Raw genomic sequence first — 20,757 nt, forward strand, 5'->3', positions numbered from 1 at the left:
CCAAGTTTGCCCAATGCCTGGTGTTGTCTCATGTAAGGTAGTTCAGTTCTGTCTGAATTTACACTGCCATATAATCCAGTTCAAAGCAGATAATCCGGATTTTATATGGCAGTGTAGAAGGGGCCTTAATAGTCCTCTATAATGCCATTTTGGGTCATCAGCCTGGGACAGGACTCCTGACAGGATTCCTATCGAGTCAAACAGAAACTCTTTGCTGCCATCTGCTGGTTAAAATAGATGTAGCCCTTGAAAGGCGTTTTGGACTTCAACTCCCAGAACGCCTGATCATTGGCCAAAGCAGTAGAGGCTTCTGGGAGTTGAAGTCCAAAAAAACCCAGGAAGGCGCCATTTTCTTCGGGCCTATATTTACTTCAGTTCCTATCCCTGAGCTTCAATAGAACTTTGGCAGCTGTAGCCCCGCCTCTATTGTGCGAAACGAGCCAATCAGAGTGTGGCGTTTCCCCCAACAGCCAGAACGCCATAGAGATAGAAAAAAATCAATTTTCAACCGAAGGAAAGAAAGGTTGTTAAGGAAAACGGAATTAGCTTGACGTCATTTCCGAGTTTTTCATTTCGAGCTCTGGCGGGCACACGTGCTGCCTCCGAGTAATTTTTTGGTGCTCGCAGCCTCCTCCTTCTTTGGCCGGGTTGCTATGGTGAGTGCCTGTGTCTTTGGGAGGAATGGGAGCCCTTCGAGATTGTGCTGCGGGCCTTTGGCCCTCAGGAGTCGGGCGCTGTTGAGGTTCAGGCGGGAGGGAGAAAGGGGCGGCGTGGAGGCCCCACAGCCTCGGGTGCAGTGGCTGGGAGGCCAGCCTTTGGATGTAAGCGTTCACCAGCCTGTGGCACTTGAATAGATTGGACTACAAGGCCCATTATCCTCATGGCAGGGAGCAGTGTGTGATGGGAGTTGTAGTACACCGCGTAGAGCACTGGTTCTCAGCTTGTTTTGGCCTACAACTCCCAGAAATCCCAGCCAGTTTACCAGCTGGACTTCTGGTTGAGAACCACTGCAGTACAAGAAGTTGAAGAAAGATGGAACCGGATCAAGAATTATATTATACAGTAGAGTCTCACTTATCCAACGTAAACGGGCCGGCAGAACGTTGGATAAGCGAATATGTTGGATAATAAGGAGAGATTAAGGAAAAGCCTATTAAACATTAAATTAGGTTATGATTTTACAAATTAAGCACCAAAACATCATGTTATACAACAAATTTGACAGAAAAAGTAGTTCAATACACAGTAATGTTATGTAGTAATTACTGTATTTACGAATTTAGCACCAAAATATCATGATGTATTGAAAACATTGACTACAAAAATGCGTTGGATAATCCAGAACGTTGGATAAGTGCATGTTGGATAAGTGAGACTCTACTGTAAATAAGTCTAGTGATCAAGCCATAAGAAATAGGATACAAATGTTATACAGTATGTACATCTAGAAGGATTGTCTCAAACACGACTAATATGTAAAAGAAAATAATCATGGTGGTGGGAATTGTACATGTTTATATGTATGTCTTTAAAAATGTATTTTTTTTTTTAAAAAAAAGAGAACCACTGCAGTAGTTTATACCATAGACCAGGCATTGACAGATTTCGGCCCTCCGGGCGTTTTGGACTTCAACTCCCACAATTCCTAAGTTGAAGTCCAAAACACCTGGAGGGCCGAAGTTTGCTCATGCCTACATTGACTTTACTACCAGCTGCTAAATTAATATACAGTAGAGTCTCACTTATCCAAGCTAAATGGGCCGGCAGAAACTTGGATAAGCGAATATCTTGGATAATAAGGAGGGATTAAGGAAAAACCTATTAAACATCAAATTAGGTTATGATTTTACAAATTAAGCACCAAAACATCATCTTTTACAACAAATTTGACAGAAAAAGCAGTTCAATGTGCAGTAATGTTATGTTGTAATTACTGTATTTATGAATTTAGCACCAAAATATGATATATTGAAAACATTGAGTACAAAAATAGCTTGGATAATCCAGAAACTTGGATAAGCGAGGCTTGGATAAGTGAGACTCTACTGTAGTTTTAAATAAGAAATAGGGACCACCAAATGCAGCATTGCCCAAACACGAATCAAGGAACAGGAAAAGCATTGCAGACGAATCCAGCCAGAGAAGTCAGCCATAGCAGAGCACTTGATTAACCAACCTGGACATAGCATATTATTTGAGAACACAGAAATGCTGGACCACTCTAACAACCACCACGTCAGATTACACAGAGAAGCCATTGAAATCCACAAGCATGTGGACAGTTTCAACAAAAAGGAGGAAACCATGGAAATGAGAAAAAAATCTATTTTAAAAAACCTAAAATCAGGACAGTAAATGAAGATAAACACTCAGAAAATGGGAATTCCAGACATGAAACAATCAGGGCCAGCGTACACCTCCCAACAAAGGATTCCCCCTAGGCAGGAAGCAGCAAAGCATTAAAGCTACAATGCCATTCAGTGCTAATCTAGATGGCCAATTGCAACATGCACACTTGCCTCAAGCAGACAAGATTTCCTTCTCCCTCCCTGGACATTCTACAGATATATAAACCCCACTTGCCTAGTTTCCAACGGACCTCACAACCTCTGAGGATACTTGCTATAGATGTGGGTGAAATGTCAGAAGAGAATGCTTCTGGAACATAGCCATACAGCAACCCAGTAATTCCAGCCATGAAAGCCTTCAACAACACAGAATACTAGAAAGATTTAGGAAGAATGAGATGGTTGGTGGCTATTAACTGATGCCTCCAGGTTGATGCTTCCTGGAGCTCCCATAGGCATCTGATGGGCTACTCTGGAAAACATAGCGGGGCTAAACTGGGCTACATGATTTTTTGTTTTGGTCCAACGTTCTGAAAATTCCGCTTTGACTTCAAACTGGGGCTATTAAAAATTGTGACGAGTAAAGCTATAGCAACTGATCAGGAACCTATATTACCATATGAAATGCAGAATGTTTCTGTGGGAGAACACAAGTGATGTTGTCCTTGTGCACTGCTTCCTTTATGTATCCAGTAGTTCAATGTGTGAATAGAATGCCTTTTCTGATTTAGCAGATTTTTTTACATTCCACTTTATCCCATGCAGAGTTTGCCTCTCAATCCAAAGCCCTTCCTAAATGGGCTGACTGGGAAACCAGTGATGGTGAAATTGAAGTGGGGAATGGAATATAAGGGCTACCTTGTGTCTGTCGATGGCTACATGAACATGCAGGTAAACGGTTGCAGGAGAATGACCATGGAATTGGAACTAACTAGTTAGTACAGGGACAAGTATCAATCATCCTATATTGTAGGGACAAAATGCTTACTGTGCTTTACTGTTTAGATGCAACAATAGTTTGGATGTGAGTAAATAAGATTTAAAGATGTTGGTCAATCAGATAGCTTAGCTTTGTTCAGTAATGGGATTGCATCCCCTTGGAATATAAGGCACATAGTTTGGGCAATACCTTTGTGGTCTGCTTTCCCTGGATGCTCTTGGAACTGCTTACAAATTTTGGAGGAAACTCACCTTTTTTTCTTGCTGTGATCTATCAGGGGTTATGGGGGATGTTGTTTTACCACTGTTCTTTGTAATGTTAAAACAGTGCTGATGAGAGAGCTGAAAGTCTTTACCAACCTACAGCAATCCCAATTGCAAGACTCTTGTCGTGGAAGAGTGGAATTGCAAGTAATTTTAATGTCAAATACAGAGGGATAGGAGAGACTTTCATTACCACCCCTCCTGGCAATCCGTAGATATTAATATGCAAGAAATGGAGATTTAAACCACATGGGATGGGGTGCGAGAGGGGACGTTGCATGCCTGTGTATGTGTGTGTATGCATATATGTGTAGCCCCTAGCAGGAGATAGGATGCTGCAAACAGCCCTCTAGGCTGTATCCACCCTTTGTTACATAGTTTGCAATTAGTAAAATTTATTAATAGTGTCTGTAGTTTTTGAGACGAATTTTTATGATTATTATTTTTATTATAATTGTTTTCAGTTGTTCTAAACCAGAATTTCTTAAGCCTTTTCCAGAATCTCTTAAACCCCTTTTCATCCAAGATTTTTTTATGTGACCCCAGATACATATAGAGGTATACAAAAATAGGTATAGACCAAACATTTACTGATAATAAATCAGTGGCTGCAACAGGCTAATTTTACTTTTTGAAGAGTACAGCTGAAGCATCTTTTGCAGAGTCTACTGTAAATATTGCATGCTGTTGCTTACAGATTGGCATAAATGGGTGGTATTCAGAAGCCTTTTATTGTTGCCAAATCAAGTATCACACTTCAACTAAAGGCAACATGTTATGTGAATTTATGGACAGATTTTAAGGATGTTTTACACTAAAAATGCTATCACTGTAGGATCATATGTCTCTGTATAGCTTCCCTTTCTTATACATTTGTCTTATATATTTTTAAGCTTGCAAATACAGAAGAGTACATTGATGGAGCAATGTCTGGACACCTTGGTGAAGTTCTGATAAGGTAATCGACATGAGCATATAACAGAATTTAGGGAGAATATTTTGGGGTTAGAAAACATTGATTTTAAATATTTTTTAAGTGTATGAAAGAGTTTCTTTGTTTTGTATCCCATTGAATGAGTAAATTTCAAATTTGAATAATAAAGCTATGATAAGAGTTGGAAACTACTGAAATGACATGTCACATACAACAAACAACAGTAATTTTTATTAATTAACACAGCAACAAACGTACAGTACTTCACAATAACTTGGTATATGAAATAGTGGGGGTATGTAAGCTATTTTCCAAAACTTATTTAAAATCTATATGAATTATAACACAACTTTTGGTTTCATTTCAGATGCAATAATGTCCTTTACATAAGGGGTGTGGAAGAGGAAGAAGAAGATGGAGAAATGAGAGAATAACTATTTTTGATTTTTTTTTAAGTTAAAGATCTTTCATTGTCACGTTTTTTAAGGTTTTGATAAAAGTTTTTTTGCTTTTTTTGTTCTGGTAACTGTTTTTTCTGGAAGAGAAATACTGTTGGCAAAGGAAAGTATTGCTATGAAAAAATAAATATGCTACTTTTGATTGTTCTTAAATTTGTTATTCGATCACAGTCTAAGAGTTTTGTTTTTGAAAATGTACTGGATCAAATTAATCTTGTCACATTTTAGTTAATACAACTGCTAAAATAAAGTAGAAATAATTAAAAGTGGGTAACTAGGGATCCTGTAGATGCTTTGGACTGCAGCTCCCATAAGTCCCAGCCATCATGGTCAAGAGTGCTGTAGTACAAAACACTTGGAAGCCACCCTTTTCCATGTCCCCAGATCTATTCCAGAAATTATTTCTTTAAACACAAAAAATCATGCAAAATAGTAATCATCTTCACTTTTTGTGGTCAAATCTACAACCTTTTCCTGACCCTGGCTAGTTTGTGGAGGCTCTGAGCGGTACACCAGTTTTCTTCCCATCTAAAATGAGAACAAAAGCAAAACCTTGTTAAAATACCATTAGTTTTTTTGCTAAATTTTAATATTCATTTGACTCTTTTTTAAAAACACTGCAATACACAAATTATTTGAATATGCATTCCTTTTTTTAAAAAAAAAATTGAAAACTCCTCTGCTTGAACATGTCCACTGAAAAGTACATTCCACTAGGTGTACTGGAATCTGATTTCCATTAGATGTTCAGATAGCAGGCTCTTGCTGATGGTGCTTCGATCCAAGGTCAACCTTTCTGTTCGCTTGGAAATCCCTAAGTAGCATTTTCAGAAGACTGCAGTAGGGCAGGATTTGTCAATCAAATTGCCTGCCCCTGTATTTGAATGTGTCAATTGAGGATTTTGTTTTGCAGGAAAGAATTCTGACAGTACTTCTGTTTGCTTTCCCAGATTGAAACATGTCTCAAATTTGTCGATTATGATTTGAATGCAAGGTCAGTCATGCTTTGAAAAGACCAGGTAACATCAGGGGGGACAATTAATCATGGCTGAAGTCCCACTGATTTAATTTTTAAAAAAACTGGATCTATTCAATTGAAGAAAAAGTGCTACATTTCCAGTCTGAATTTTTAGACAGATAAAAGGTTAGCAAATCTTGCATACATACAAAAACCTGAATCTCATTTGAGGCTGTGGTCAATGTAAAAGAACAAAACAATTTTGTTTGGAGCCTGACTGATTGCTACACCATTCTTTAAAAAAAACTGGATCTATTCAATAGTTTGAAGAAAAAGTGCTACATTTCCAGTCTGAATTTTTAGATAGATAAAAGGTTAGCAAATCTTTCATACATACAAAAACCTGAATCTCATTTGAGGCTGTGGTCAATGTAAAAGAACAAAACAATTTTGTTTGGAGCCTGACTGACTGCTACACCATTCTTTATACCGAAACACTTTGTTCTCTGCAATGCTGTTCTGTCCCTGGTTTCTTATAGAATACCTCAAGCTTAAAACAACAGACTTCATCCTCTGAGATGCTTTGCAATATTTCAAGAAAATGTAGTAAATTCTTTGCAAGGCTGCATATTTAAAAATATTTAAAATATATATGTGTTATTCATATGACATTGCGGTGGCGCAATGGGCTAAACCATTGTGCCATCAGGACTGCTAACCGAAAGGTCAGCAGTTCGAATCCAGGGAGCGGGATGAGCTCCTGTCTGTCAGCTCCAGCTTCCCACTCGGGGACATGAGAGAAGCCTCCCACAGGATGGCAAAATACCCAGGCGTCCCCTGGGCAACATCCTTGCAGACAGCCAATTCTCTCACACCAGAAGCGACTTGCAGTTTCTCAAGTCACTCCTGACACGAAAAAATACCATATGAGACAGCAAAGCACACTGCCAAATAAGTTGTTTTCGATAATTACTGTATTTAATTGAATAATGGTCACTACAGCATAATAGTCACACCTCCTTTTTTGAGACCCCAAATGTTTTTTTCCCTTTCCCCGCAAAAGTCATGCACCCTTTTTTTTAAAGGGGAAAAAGTGGAGAAAGTTCAACTATTATGCAGTGAAATGCAGTATATATTTATGCACACAATTGCTGTATATATTTCTGCATGTGGAGAGCCCATGTAAAGTAGTTTTAGTGTTGGGCTATGATTTCCAATCCTTATTCTGCCATGGAAACCTACTGGGTGACTCTTGAGTAAGCCACACTCCCTCAGCCTCAAAAGAATCTGAACATATCTCTCCAAGAAAATCTGCATAGGTTAGCCTCAGTGCCACCATAAATCAGGATGGCTTGAAGGTACACAACAACAATGCTGAAATGTTCTGTTAGTTATTTTAGTATTATACATGGCTTCTCTTATACTGTCCCAAAGCCAACACACTGAACACCAGTGGCCATTAGTAGGCAGTATTGGCTGTGGTTATGGAAACAACTGCATAGTCTGGTATTACATTACCATTAAGATGATTTATATACAGGCAGTCCCCAAGTTACGAATAAGATTCTGTAGGTTTGTTCTTAGGTTGAATTTGTATGTAAGTCAGAACAAATACATTTTTAAGTTTAACTCCAGCCAAATATATATATATGGTTTTTGCGTTGCATAGCATTGAGAAGGGTTAACACTCCTCTGGTGTTTGTTTTGCTGTTTGTGCGGCTGTTCAGAACATTTCTGACTAGTTGTGAAAACCAAGGATTGGTGATAAAGCTTCAGTGAAGACACTTTTCCCCCATGACAACTCTTTAAGAGGGAATTTCCCTTCTGAGGGGTAGATTTCTTTCACTTGCGGTTGTCTCACCTCCGTTCTTAACTGAATCATTTGTGAGTCGGATGTTTGTAACTTGGATACGCCTGTACTGTACATAAAAATATGTTTGTTGAGTTTCAAGACATTTAAAACAAAACACCAGAAAACCACTACTCACCCTTTTCTTTGGTGCAGCAATTGCTCTCTCAAGAGCATGTTTCAACCTCTCTTCCTGAATCCTTCTCAATTCCTTCAGCTTATCTTCACGGATTCTTCATGGATTAAAGAAACAAATATTTTAATAATATAAATAGTATTAGCTTATTGTTGGAGGAAAACAATACATCATGCCTGTTAATATTAATATATATATATTTGGCAGGCTTTGTTATTCACAGTGGTAAGAAAATTACCTCTGTCTTCTTTCTTTCGCCCTGAGTTTTTCATTGGCTTCAACAATTTCAAGGTACTCTTTTGGAAGTGTTTCAAACATTTCGCAGAGCTCTGAGACCCGAATTTCTATTGCTTTCAGCATTTGAAATGGGTTCAAACTGGATACTTCATTTCCTCCAGAGCAAACTTTGTACACTTCTGCTACTTTTTTAGTAAGTGAATTCAGCAATTTATCCTTAGTAAAGGACATCAGAAAATACATTACATTTATATAGCATCTATAGTACATTATGGTCAAAAACATGCACAAGAGCTTACAGTGAAAAGTAAGATAAACTAAAGATACAAATGTAATCATTTTCCAAATGTAAATAGAAAAACGATTTTTAAAAACTGCTAAAATATGAAAAAATGAAAATGCAGTGATGATATTCATTGATTGGACCTGGCAAATCAGTATAATTTTGAATTAATACAAGCAAGGTAAAATCTGATACCAGTATTGCCTAAAATAGGCCCACTGAAAGCAACCCACTTGGGTTATTTGTGACTAGCAAGTTCTACTCATTTGAATAAGTCTGTCCTTTGTGGGCTTAATATTACATTTAGCTTACAGATTCCGATAAGAGAAATCATGAATTTATACTTTGTATCTGTTAATGTTTTTTTATCATTAAAGTTTAAAAAGCAACAAACAAATAGCATTGCTTAGCAATAGAACTGCACTGTCTGCACTTTTTAATAGCTCTTCTGGACTTGATAACATCCTGATGCCGTGGTTATTGTTTCTTTGTGGTAACATTTGTATAAGTGGAACATACCCACTATTGGGTCTCTTAGGACCTCCCAATATCTGTTTGCTACAAGCACCATTTCTGTATTCAATCTCAGGCAGGATGTCTTTGTGCCATTTCCCCAAGCTTCATAGAGAAATCAGAGTTGGGAATCCTTATGCCTCTGTTTCATCCCCATGCAAGTGATGTCATTATGATAAAAGACTATTAATATAGTGTAGCTTACCATGGATGCTGAATTATTTTCTGTTGCAGAAAACAATTGGATTTTTAATGCTAATTGTGCAGATTTTGCCTCTTCTTTGGCGCAAGCTGCTTTAAGAGCTTCTTTCCCATCTATTAGGCTCTTTATTCTTTCTTCCCTATATTTAAAAATTGTTACTTTAATACTGTTGTTAAAAATTATTCTGTATATATCTATAAGGGTTGAAATGTTGAACACAAAACAGTAACAGAACAAAAAAAAACCCCAACTAACTTCTTATGGTAATGCCTTTAGACCATCCAAAAAAAGAAAATATAGGGTGTTAGATTGCTAGATTGCTTTTGGGACCTAATAGTTCTGATTGTATCACATCACAAGGCTAACTCAAAGTGCTGACTTTGGCATCCAAACCACTAACACAAATTACTTTGTGGCCTATAAGCAACAATTATTAGGTGCACAAGTCCTCTGGACAAAGCTTTCCCAGCATTGGCTTAGGCTCCCATGGGCATTTCTAATGTCACCATCACCTTTTTACAGGCACCATTATTATATTTTGCACTGGGAAGCAGCAGGAAAACAAGATCATTAACTTTTTTTATTTCAAAAATTGATTGCATTTTTATGTTTTATCATTTTACCAGCCAGTCACTCAGGACAGTACAAGGCAACTTAAGAAGTGATTACATAATATATTTACATGCGCTCTTGAAAAGCTTGACCATTCAGCTGTCTATCTTCCAGGGTTCCACTGATTTCTTGAATATTTTGAAACAGTGAAAGGTTTTGTTCTTCAAGATGTCTAAACAACTGCAGTAATTCATCTGGGTCTTTGAAATATATTTCTGGCTCCTAATATTAAAGACAGGGTGTTACATATTTCCTGGGATTAGCCACATCAGTGAAGTTATAGATATGCTGCACATATTTTATATATATAATTGAAAACAACTATACTAAAGTGAAGGAGGAAAATACCTATGTCTGGTACTGAATTACTTACAGTAAGTTGTGATTTACTTGCTGTTAAATTTATAGCAAGCAGAAATATTCAAGATTCATACATTATGCAGAAGAATGTCTGCTGCTTGCATACTGGAAACTTTCATGGAAACTTTCAAATATAAGTTTGTGACATGTGCTGGGGAAAACAACATACTTGCCTATCCTAGCAGTATTCCACATCATGTTTTCAAATAGCAATACCTTTACTTAAGAGTTTAATTTGTTCTGTGACTGAGCTCTTAACTCAAAGTGCTCTTATCTCAAATGAGTTTTTCCATTGAAATGCATTGAAATGCTATTAATCCGTCCTGCCCCCTTCCCAAACGCACCCATTTTTGTTACATGTTTATAAATAAGAAAATGTATTTATAAATAAAAAAATGTATAAAATGCACATTCACATGGAACAATAAAAAAAGAAAGATCAACTGTAAAATGGTAGAAGCACAAAGTTGTGGCATGGAAGCCCAAAATACAAAGTGAAAAGGCAGAAGCATTATTTTCTTCATACTATACTCATTCCAGCCTCTCTCCCTCTTTTGCTCTCTCTTCATAAACCCGAACATACCAGGAATAAAAACCACACAAAATCAACTAACCCAAAGTTTCTCAAAGTGGACAAGAGCAGAGCAGACAGCAATCTCCCAAAGTGGACAAGAGCACGAGGCATGAAGCATGGAGGCAGCTCCCTTGAAGTCCTAAAGCCCAGGACTCTCGCGCTAGCGCTCCCTCTGGCACTGGCACTTTCTCTGGTGCTAGCTCTTAACTCAAAATTCTGCTCTTGTGTCAAAGCAAAACCAGGTCGAGCAACAGCTCTTAACTCAAAATGCTCTTAACTTAGGGTCCTCTTAAGTAGATGTTCCAATGTAAGTACTTCCTCCCCATTCATAATTTAGGGGATTTGCTTTGGCGAACACTATATTACCCACGACCACAGGGAACCGCCAAAAGGCTAAACGGAGGGCTGCACAAACACAGCAAGGACCAAGTACAGAGAGCACAATAATCCCAAATAAACAGCTCGAGGGGAGGTCACAGGGGCTTACATGTCTTTACACTAATGCTCAGAGCATGGGAAATAAGCAAGACGAACTCCAACTCTTAGCACAGCACCACACATACGATGTCATAGGCATCACTGAAACCTGGTGGGATGACTCCCATCACTGGAATTTAACCATTGAGGGCTATAACCTCTTTCACAGAAATAGAACAAAGGGGAGAGGAGGGGGAGTAGCTTTATATGTCAAAAACAGTTACGTGGCAGAAGAAATGCAAGACTGTAATCCGGGAAACCAACTTGAAAGCATCTGGATAAGAATCAAGGGAACCGGGACTCAAAAAGATCTTGTCGTGGGTGTCTACTACAGACCTCCGAGTCAGGATGAAGGACTTGATGAAGCCTTCTGTCAACAGCTGACCAAACAGGCACAAAGAAGAGATATAGTAGTCATGGGCGATTTCAATTATCCCGATATCTGCTGGAAAACAAACTCAGCCAAGAGTACAAAGTCCAACAAATTCCTCACTTGCCTTGCAGACAATTTTATGGTCCAGAAGGTAGAAGAGGCAACAAGGGGATCAGCAACTCTTGATCTAATCTTAACAAATGTGGAAGACCTGATCAATACAGTTGAAGTGGTTGGATCCTTAGGGGCAAGTGACCATGTGCTCCTGCAGTTTGCAATACAAAGAAATGCTGAAACTAAGACAAGTGAAACACGCATTCTGGACTTTAAGAGAGCTGACTTCCAAAAAATGAAGGAATTACTGAGCGGCATTCCATGGACGCCAATATTAAAAAACAAGGGAGTTAAGGATGGATGGGAGTTTTTCAAAAGTGAAATACTCAAGGCGCAAATGCAAACAGTGCCAACAAAGAAGAAAAATAAGACAAGTGCAAAGAAGCCAGAATGGATGTCCAAAGAACTTCTAACTGAGCTAAAACTCAAAAGTGACATGCACAAGAAGTGGAAAAGGGGAGAAATCACCAAAGAAGAATTCAAACGTATAGCCAACACCTGTAGGGAAAAGGTTCGCAAGGCTAAAGCGCAAAATGAGCTCAGGCTTGCCAGGGACATAAAAAACAACAAAAAAGGCTTTTTTGCTTACGTTGGTAGAAAAAGGAAGAAAAAGGAGGCGATAGGGCCACTGCAAGGAGAAGATGGGGTGATGGCGACAGGAGATAGGGAAAAGGCAGAACTGCTTAACACCTTCTTTGCCTCAGTCTTCTCAGAAAAAGAAAGCCATCTTTAACCTCAGCAACATGGAATGGACGAAGGATTGGGGGAAATCCAACCCCAAATAGGCAAACAAGTTGTCCAGGAACACCTGGCCGCTCTAAACGAATTCAAGTCACCAGGGCCAGATCAACTACATCCAAGAGTACTGAAGGAACTAGCGGAAGTTATTTCAGAACCACTGGCAATTATCTTCGAGAGTTCTTGGAGAACGGGAGAAGTCCCAGCAGATTGGAGGAGGGCGAATGTGGTCTCTATCTTCAAAAAGGGAAAAAAGAACGACCCAAACAATTACCGTCCGGTTAGCCTCACGTCGATACCAGGCAAGATTCTGGAAAAGATCATTAAGGAAGTGGTCTGCAAACACTTAGAAACAAATGCGGTCATTGCTAATAGTCAACACGGATTTACCAAAAACAAGTCATGCCAGACTAATCTGATCTCTTTTTTCGATAGAGTTACGAGTTGGGTCGATACAGGGAATGCCGTGGATGTAGCCTACCTGGATTTCAGTAAGGCCTTCGACAAAGTCCCCCATGACCTTCTGGCAAACAAACTAGTAAAATGTGGGCTAGACAAAACTACGGTTAGGTGGATCTGTAATTGGCTAAGCGAACAAACCCAAAGGGTGCTCACCAATGCATCGTCTTCATCATGGAAAGAAGTGACAAGTGGAGTGCCGCAGGGCTCCGTCCTGGGCCCGGTTCTGTTCAACATCTTTATTAATGACTTAGACGAAGGGTTAGAAGGCACGATCATCAAGTTTGCAGATGACACCAAACTGGGGGGGATAGCTAACAGTACAGAAGACAGGAGCAGAATTCAAAATGATCTTGACAGACTAGAGAGATGGGCCGAAACTAACAAAATGAAGTTCAACAGGGACATATGCAAGATACTTCACTTCGGCAGAAAAAATGGAAATCAAAGATACAGAATGGGGGACGCCTGGCTAGACAGCAGTGTGTGCGAAAAAGACCTTGGAGTCCTTGTGGACAACAAGTTAAACATGAGCCTACAATGTGATGCGGCTGCTAAGAAAGCCAACGGGATTCTGGCCTGCATCAATAGGGGAATAGCGTCTAGATCCAGGGAAGTTATGCTCCCCCTCTATTCTGCCTTGGTCAGACCACACCTGGAATACTGTGTCCAATTTTGGGCACCACAGTTGAAGGGAGATGTTGACAAGCTGGAAAGCGTCCAGAGGCGGGTGACTAAAATGATCAAGGGTCTGGAGAACAAGCCCTATGAGGAGCGGCTTAAAGAGCTGGGCATGTTTAGCCTGCAGAAGAGAAGGCTGAGAGGAGACATGATAGCCATGTACAAATACGTGAAGGGAAGTCATAGGGAGGAGGGAGCAAGCTTGTTTTCTGCTGCCCTGCAGACTAGGACACGGAACAATGGCTTCAAACTACAGGAAAGGAGATTCCACCTGAACATCAGGAAGAACTTCCTCACTGTGAGAGCTGTTAGACAGTGGAACTCTCTCCCCCGGGCCGTGGTGGAGGCGCCTTCTTTGGAGGCTTTTAAGCAGAGGCTGGATGGCCATCTGTCGGGGGTGCTTTGAATGCGATTTCCTGCTTCTTAGCAGGGGGTTGGACTGGATGGCCCATGAGGTCTCTTCCAACTCTACTATTCTATGATTCTATGATTCTAGGATTAGCTAGCATATAAGCAGCAGTCTGATCTGCCTCTAAGCTTTCTTCAAAAGCAACTGAAACAATCATGTTTGCACAATCCGAAAAGTGGCTTTGCTAAGTATCAGATGGATGTTAATGCTGAATTTTAAAATCAGTCTCTATAATTAGCAAATAAATGATAATTTGAATTGGAATGTGGGTGCCTTTATGTGTGATTTTTTTTAAAAGTAAAATTTAAAACATTTTAAAATGGTTTAAAACAATTATGTTTGCTAAAAGACTTGTTTTACTTTATAAAGCAGATTCCATCATACTAGCTATGGGATTTTGTTTTAATTTTAACTGGCTAGGAGGCAATGATGTCCTCAGTGGTGACACCGAAAGTCTGTTTTTCTTTGAAGATAAATAAAGTTCTTAAGCATCTACTAAATGCATCAGTAGTAGCATGGAGACTAATAAAAGATATAGTGGGAGAACTAGTACGTTTTGTGTCCCTATATATATTTTAATTTATATGCTTTATTCTTATGTTGTTGTTGTTGTTGTTGTTTTTGAATCCTCATAAATTCCTGGTAGACTTGATACTGTTTGGAGTATTCTGGAATAGTCATCCTAGCTGAAAAGACCCCCTACCTTGATCCTTAAGCTATTGGCAGTTGATGCTTGAGTTCTACATATTTTAAATAATATAGATTCATTCTCACAAATTAAGTCCTAATTTCTCAAAATCGTACTAGTTTGAAACCTGTTGTGAATTAGGCCAAGGGTTGGTTTCTTCATTAAAACAGGTGCCAGTGTCCACCTTTATGGTACAACTAAAAATTCATGGATGCACCATGCTTATTAAAAGACATTTGGTTTTTATGTTATGTTTAGTTTGTGGCCATTTTTAAGAATCTACAATTGGTGATATCATCAGTTTGCAGGACGTTGGATCAGTATGGCAAAAATGAAGATGATTAAGACACAGATGCTTTCCAGCTGTGGGGGATCGATTCTTCCCCCATTCATCAAATGGAGAAGGAAATAGATACATGCAGAAAGTGAAAGTTGCATATATCAAAAATTAAACTCTGTGAACATTGGGGTCCAACAACTGCAGCAGAAGATTTTGTCCAGAGGTTCTGATGATAGTGCACAGTTGAAATTAAAAGCAAGAAGGCCCTTAATTTTTGTATGATATGAGTATTGCGTCTAAGAAATAGGAAATCCTTACCTCATCGCTTGGTATTTCATCCAAGGAAAATTCCTCTTCTGAAGACAGAGACACACTTCTTTCACTTTGACAGTTGTTAAAAAAGAAACACTAATTTAGCTTTGTGTTTATACTTGTCAGCTTGTTAGCTCATTATCTAACACTGAGACGGAAAATATGGGCCCCATACTTTGTGATGGCTATAACTTTGGCAAGAAGGCACCACAGCAATAAACCTCTAAAGACAAGGAGTCAAAGGATAGATATAGCTTACTTTTCCTTATAAAAGCTGCAGTGAAATTTTGGTCTTCCATAAGTTAGTTGAATATAAATGCTGCTGGTATATATTACAAGCACACATTATTGCTAAATGTAACATGTATGTTTCTCAATGTCTGAGACTTGAATAAAAATAAACTTCTCAAGTGTTATTGCTTTACCTTGCTAACATATATTTTTTGTCTCCAAGGGATGTCCTAAGGCTCATTGATCTTGATGTTCTTCTAAAAAAGCGGTAATCGCCTCCTTTGAAGATTGACAACACATAACATAAGATTTAGCCACAGGGGTTATTAGATCTGTATTATGTATCTGTGGAGCTATATTATCTTATTTTTCTCATACCATACATTCATTAGAATTAAATATAACACAATTGTATTGGGAGTGCAGAGGATACAAAACCTAGGAGTGTTTGGTGCTGTGCCGAGGAAACACTTATATCTAGTAGCATCTTTAATGCACTATTAAAATCAGCAAGCTGAATATTTTTTACTTTGATGTCAGTATCAAAAAAGAAACAAACACACAAAATGGTATTTGCAACCAGCTGGGCGATGGAGCTAACATTTTTGGAACAGCATCACAACATAACAAAGTACTTTTGAAGGATGGGATTTCAAAAACAGTTTTTGGATATAAGATTCTTCTGTTCAAGAAGGTAAAAGCCTATTACATCTGAGCACAGGAGGCCATTTACGCAATGTCTAAAGTATTTTGAAGGTTGATATGTAGAAAATGGAGCAAACCTGCCCTCTGCTGCTCCGGGGCTGTCAACAAAGGATTCACATTACAAGAAAGGAACATCGCCATTCAATAGATATATACTGGGTGGTAAGCTCACATTTGTGAGTGGTTTTTAAACAGGATTTCTGGTTTTGGCAGGGAGTTAGTTAAGATCCAGGTACAAAAGCACACAAATGCAAACCTCTGGAACAACAACCAAACATACACCGGATTGTCCTTCCACCACTTGGTGTCTCCCCCCTACCTGTCCTCTGTGTGCTTTTCTTCTCTTCCTCACGAGGAACAAGTAGAGAGGCTGATCTTGCAGTTGTCAACTTCCTGCCTGGTGGCGGCCCTTTGGGCAGCAGTGACCCTTTGGCGTGGGCCCATTTGTCTAAAGATACAGTTCAATCAACACAAAATCACCTACTTGTAAACACAGGATCAACTAGCAGCTTCAAACAAATGAACTTGTAAAATCCAATCCAGCCTACCATCAACAAAAAGCTGAGACAACATGTCATATTGTTGCAATAATAATGGAATTATTCTAACATAGAAATTAGAAATACTATGGCCTGGATAACTCTTAGATACTTATGTCTTTATTCTTGAGGATGTTACCATTACCACAGAGAAAACCCTGTTGTATGTACCCACCAACCTAGCCTCTCAGAGTGGTGGGACACCCAACAGGACTTCCATTGCAGGTCTCAAGGTTACACCAGACTGTTCATAGGAGAGAAGGCATGGTCACAGGGTGCATCTCCATTGTAGAATTAATACGGTTTGATACCATGTTAACTTCCATGGTTCATTGCTATGGGAAAAATGGAAGTTTTACAAGGTCATTAGCCTTCTCTGCCAAATAGTGCTGGTATCTCACCAAATGACAATTCCCATGATTCCACCACATTGAGTCATGATGGAATCAAACTGCATAAACTAATTCAATTATATCGATGCACCCACAGTTGACTGAACCAGAAGCTATTTAGAATAAATAAAAAACATGAATAAAAGTAAGAAACAAATTGGTAGTTAGAGCATCTGATTCAAAATCAGTGACATATACTCTCCAACAACCCAGCTGCTGCATTTTACACAACAGAAAGCTTCCAAACATCTCCAAGGGTGCCCCTTGAAGTCAAGATCATCTCTGTTTCTAGCAACACCTCAGTTGTGGCACTCCTTCCCATGCAAAGACAGGTTGGTTCTATAGTTTTTGAGCTTCCCTCCAGCAAGCAACCAAAATTGCACTGTTCTACGTGATTTTTTTGGGCTTTTAAACCAGTTTTAGAGTTGGCTTTTGGGATTATTTTAACCTGTTTTCACTTGCAGTGTTTCCTTTTACAATGTGCTTTAAAAATCTGTTTCCAATTAATGTTTCTATATGTTATGTGTCACTTTGGGAGCCGGGAGCCCCCGCCGGCGCAGTGGGTTAAACCCTTGTGCCGGCAGGACTGCTGACTTGAAGGTTGGGTTGCTGACCTGAAGGTTATCGGCTTGATTCCAACCCGGGGAGAGTGCGGATGAGCTCTCTCTATCAGCTCCAGCTCCATGCGGGGACATGAGAGAAGCATCCCACAAGGATGGTAAAAACATCAAAACATCCGGGTGTCCCCTGGGCAACGTCCTTGCAGACGGCCAATTCTCTCACAGCAGAAGCACTTTGGGAACCCTGGAGGACTGAGACGTGGGAGAAAAAAGAATTATTTAAATTAAAAAACTGACTACGGCAATGTAAGGTGAGAGATACTGCAGTTCATCTATTTAAACCTATTCTTTTTCTATTTAAAAGTTACATTCTCCTCCAGTATCCACTATATATACACCAATGGTGCAGACATAAAGAAGTAATGTGGCTGTTACTGTCTTGTATAGTTTGACTTTCACCATTCTTTCAGATTCTCGCTCTGGGAGAATCGGGGATGGGCTGGGGAGCAATTGAATATACCACAACTACACAGGTTCCCAGAATATAGTTTTGAAAATTCACACTTACGTATTTTGTGATGTAATAAAAATGAGGTTGATGCCAGTCTGGTTTTATCACGACTGGGCACTGAAATAAAAGATTTTGAAAGGATGCTTTTCCTGTCTCTTTTCTTCTTCTTCCTTGCAATTTGCTGGTCTTGCCACTCTTTAGGAGAAATGCTCAATAAAAAGGCTTCATAGGATAAATACAATCTCAGGAGATCTTCAGCATTTGTAATTTCACTGCAGACATCAAAAGATGAAAACTGAGATACCAACAAGTACTAATATTTTATTGAAGGAGCATCTCTATGTGATGCAAGGCAAATAAATTGGAATTACTGTAATGGAAAAGGTAATGAGTCAAAAATGTTTAATTACAGAGTCATATTTGTTTTTTTATTGTTGTTTGATCTCTAATGCTAAACATAAAAAGCATTAAAACATTTAAATTGATTTTGGAAAGTTATCATATCTTAGAACCATAGAGTTGGAAGAGACCTCATGGGCCATCCAATCCAACCCAAAATTAGTAAGATCATCAACCCATGCCTTGTCTTACTCAACTGCCAAGTATGCCTGCCCTGTTTGGCACAAGTCTGCCCATGAGAAGCAGGTGAATATAGCATTGAACGAAACACGCAGAATAATCACAGGATGTCTGAGACCTACACCTGTTGTTGCTAGCTGGCATTCCCCCCCCCCCCCCCCCCCCGGATGTGCAACGGAAAGTTGCTGCTAACTGTGAAAGAAATAAGGTTGAACACTGTGAAAGCCATCCTCTGCATGGCTATCAGCCTCCTCCCAGTAGACTCAAATCAAGGGAAAGCTTCATGAGAACCATATTACGGATTGATGATGATAAATGGAAGCCTTTACGTGTGTCCGCGATCCAGAGTCATCCTCAGAACAATAACATGCCACTCAGGTTTGCAGAATAAAATACAGGAACTTTACTGATTCCAAGAGATCAAAAAAACAGTAGTACAGTAGAGTCTCACTTATCCAAGCTAAACGGGCCGGCAGAACCTTGGATAAGCGAATATCTTGGATAATAAGGAGGGATTAAGGAAAAGCCTATTAAACATCAAATTAGGTTGATTTTACAAATTAAGCACCAAAACATCATGTTATACAACAAATTTGACAGAAAAAGCAGTTCAATACGCAGTAATGTTATGTTGTAATTACTGTATTTACAAATTTAGCACCAAAATATCACGATATATTGAAAACATTGACTACAAAAATGGCTTGGATAATCCAGAAGCTTGTATAAGCGAGGCTTGGATAAGTGAGACTCTACTGGATTTACAATGGTCCCTCTGATCACTTACAGAAGTCCACAGTCATAACAGTCCTTTCTCAGTCCACAAATCTGCTTCAGATATGAATTCTTCACCTTCTTTTTTCAGCAGCAAACAGGCCTCAAAATAGCAAGGCCCCTCTTTAGTACACTGCTCTCTTCACCAGCAGTACTCAGTCAGCACTGAAAATCTTATCCAAACTAGTTCTGCAGGAGCAGAACAGAAAAAGTATCAAATCAATCCCCAGGTCTTTGCAGTCTCAGCCAATCGGCTTCATACACTTTATTTTTCAGTTAACACAAACAGCACAGTGCCTTTGCATCCCATGACAATCCACCACTCCTCTTAACGTACCCCCCAGCAACAGTGAGGGCATTCCTCTGGGCAGCTAAACCAGGAAATCCCAATTGAATGGCCCCAATGAGGGTCTGCCTCCCGGGGCAAACCAAGAATGGGCAACTTGGAAGTCCCTGAACAGCCTCAGAAGTGGAGTGGGCAGCTCTAAAGACAACCTGGCAAAATGTCACTACCTAAAAGTATCCTCCACTTCGTGCGACTGTGGAGCAGAACAGACAACACCGCATCCGTATGCTTGTCCGAAATGTCCTGCCTCATGTACAGAGGAAGAATTGCTTGAGGCTACAGACAATGCGGTCACGGTTGCCCATTTTTGGTCAAAATAAATTTAGCTGCTTGTACCTCTTCTATTTTTATCAGTTTTATACTAATTTAGGCAATGCTTTTGATACGGAATAAATAAATCCAGTCCAATCCCCTGCCAAGAAACAAGAAAATACATTCAAAGCACCACGGACAGATGTACACCTAGCCTCTGCTTAATAGCCTCTAAAGAAGGAACTTCCATCACACTCCAGGACAGAGAGTTCCACTGCTGAACAGCTCTTACAGCTAGGAAGTTCTTCCTAATGTTCAAGTGGTAGCTCCTTTCCTGTAGTATGAAGCCATTGTTCCGTGTCCTAGTCTCCAGGGCAGCAGAAAACACTTAAATTGGTTATAAATTTAAAGATACTCAAGGATCTTCCTCACACAAGGTTTGATTTAATAAAGTAACATTGGTGTCAATACAGATTTCTGTATGGTTTCCTCCCCTACAGAATACATATTTTCATTAACTGACTTTGACTGAATTTGACACTTATTCTTAAGTTGACTTCCCATGTATTTTTTTTTTGCAAAAGTTGAGTATTTTTCAAATTATTGCTGAGTTTTACCCCTTTTAAGAATTGTAGATCCTGCTTCTCAAGCACTTCCTTTAAATGATAAG

At 39.3% G+C, this 20,757-nt stretch overlaps 2 protein-coding genes across 2 annotated transcripts in view; one reads left to right on the forward strand and one right to left on the reverse strand.

Moving 5' to 3' along the window:
* Window positions 1–492: 492 nt before the first annotated feature.
* snrpf (small nuclear ribonucleoprotein polypeptide F) lies at window positions 493–5,090 on the forward strand. Its single transcript, XM_008110843.3, has 4 exons — window positions 493–656; window positions 3,114–3,239; window positions 4,445–4,509; window positions 4,853–5,090. Exons 1-4 carry the CDS (start codon window positions 654–656, stop codon window positions 4,917–4,919), a joined length of 261 nt encoding a protein of 86 aa, XP_008109050.1. The 5' UTR covers window positions 493–653; the 3' UTR covers window positions 4,920–5,090.
* The window catches only part of ccdc38 (coiled-coil domain containing 38), a 28,802-nt gene continuing 12,739 nt past the window's right edge, over window positions 4,695–20,757 (reverse strand). The window contains exons 9-17 of the mRNA XM_062982825.1: window positions 18,194–18,408; window positions 16,454–16,582; window positions 15,624–15,708; window positions 15,205–15,268; window positions 9,804–9,955; window positions 9,125–9,260; window positions 8,125–8,339; window positions 7,890–7,983; window positions 4,695–5,471 (exon numbers count right to left, since the gene is read on the reverse strand). Of these exons, the coding sequence (XP_062838895.1) occupies window positions 5,364–5,471; window positions 7,890–7,983; window positions 8,125–8,339; window positions 9,125–9,260; window positions 9,804–9,955; window positions 15,205–15,268; window positions 15,624–15,708; window positions 16,454–16,582; window positions 18,194–18,408 (1,198 nt within the window). The 3' untranslated portion in view covers window positions 4,695–5,363. The remainder of the gene's footprint in view (window positions 5,472–7,889; window positions 7,984–8,124; window positions 8,340–9,124; window positions 9,261–9,803; window positions 9,956–15,204; window positions 15,269–15,623; window positions 15,709–16,453; window positions 16,583–18,193; window positions 18,409–20,757) is intronic.

Source organism: Anolis carolinensis, chromosome 5 (genome assembly GCF_035594765.1).
Source record: "Anolis carolinensis isolate JA03-04 chromosome 5, rAnoCar3.1.pri, whole genome shotgun sequence".
Classification (NCBI taxonomy): Eukaryota; Metazoa; Chordata; class Lepidosauria; order Squamata; family Dactyloidae; genus Anolis; species Anolis carolinensis.

Bases quoted from the DNA above. Each gene is read 5' to 3' on its own strand.
- snrpf (XM_008110843.3), top strand. The intron at 3,240-4,444 runs GTAAACGGTTGC...TATATTTTTAAG, and splicing joins ATGGCTACATGAACATGCAG to CTTGCAAATACAGAAGAGTA. The intron at 4,510-4,852 runs GTAATCGACATG...GTTTCATTTCAG, and splicing joins CTTGGTGAAGTTCTGATAAG to ATGCAATAATGTCCTTTACA.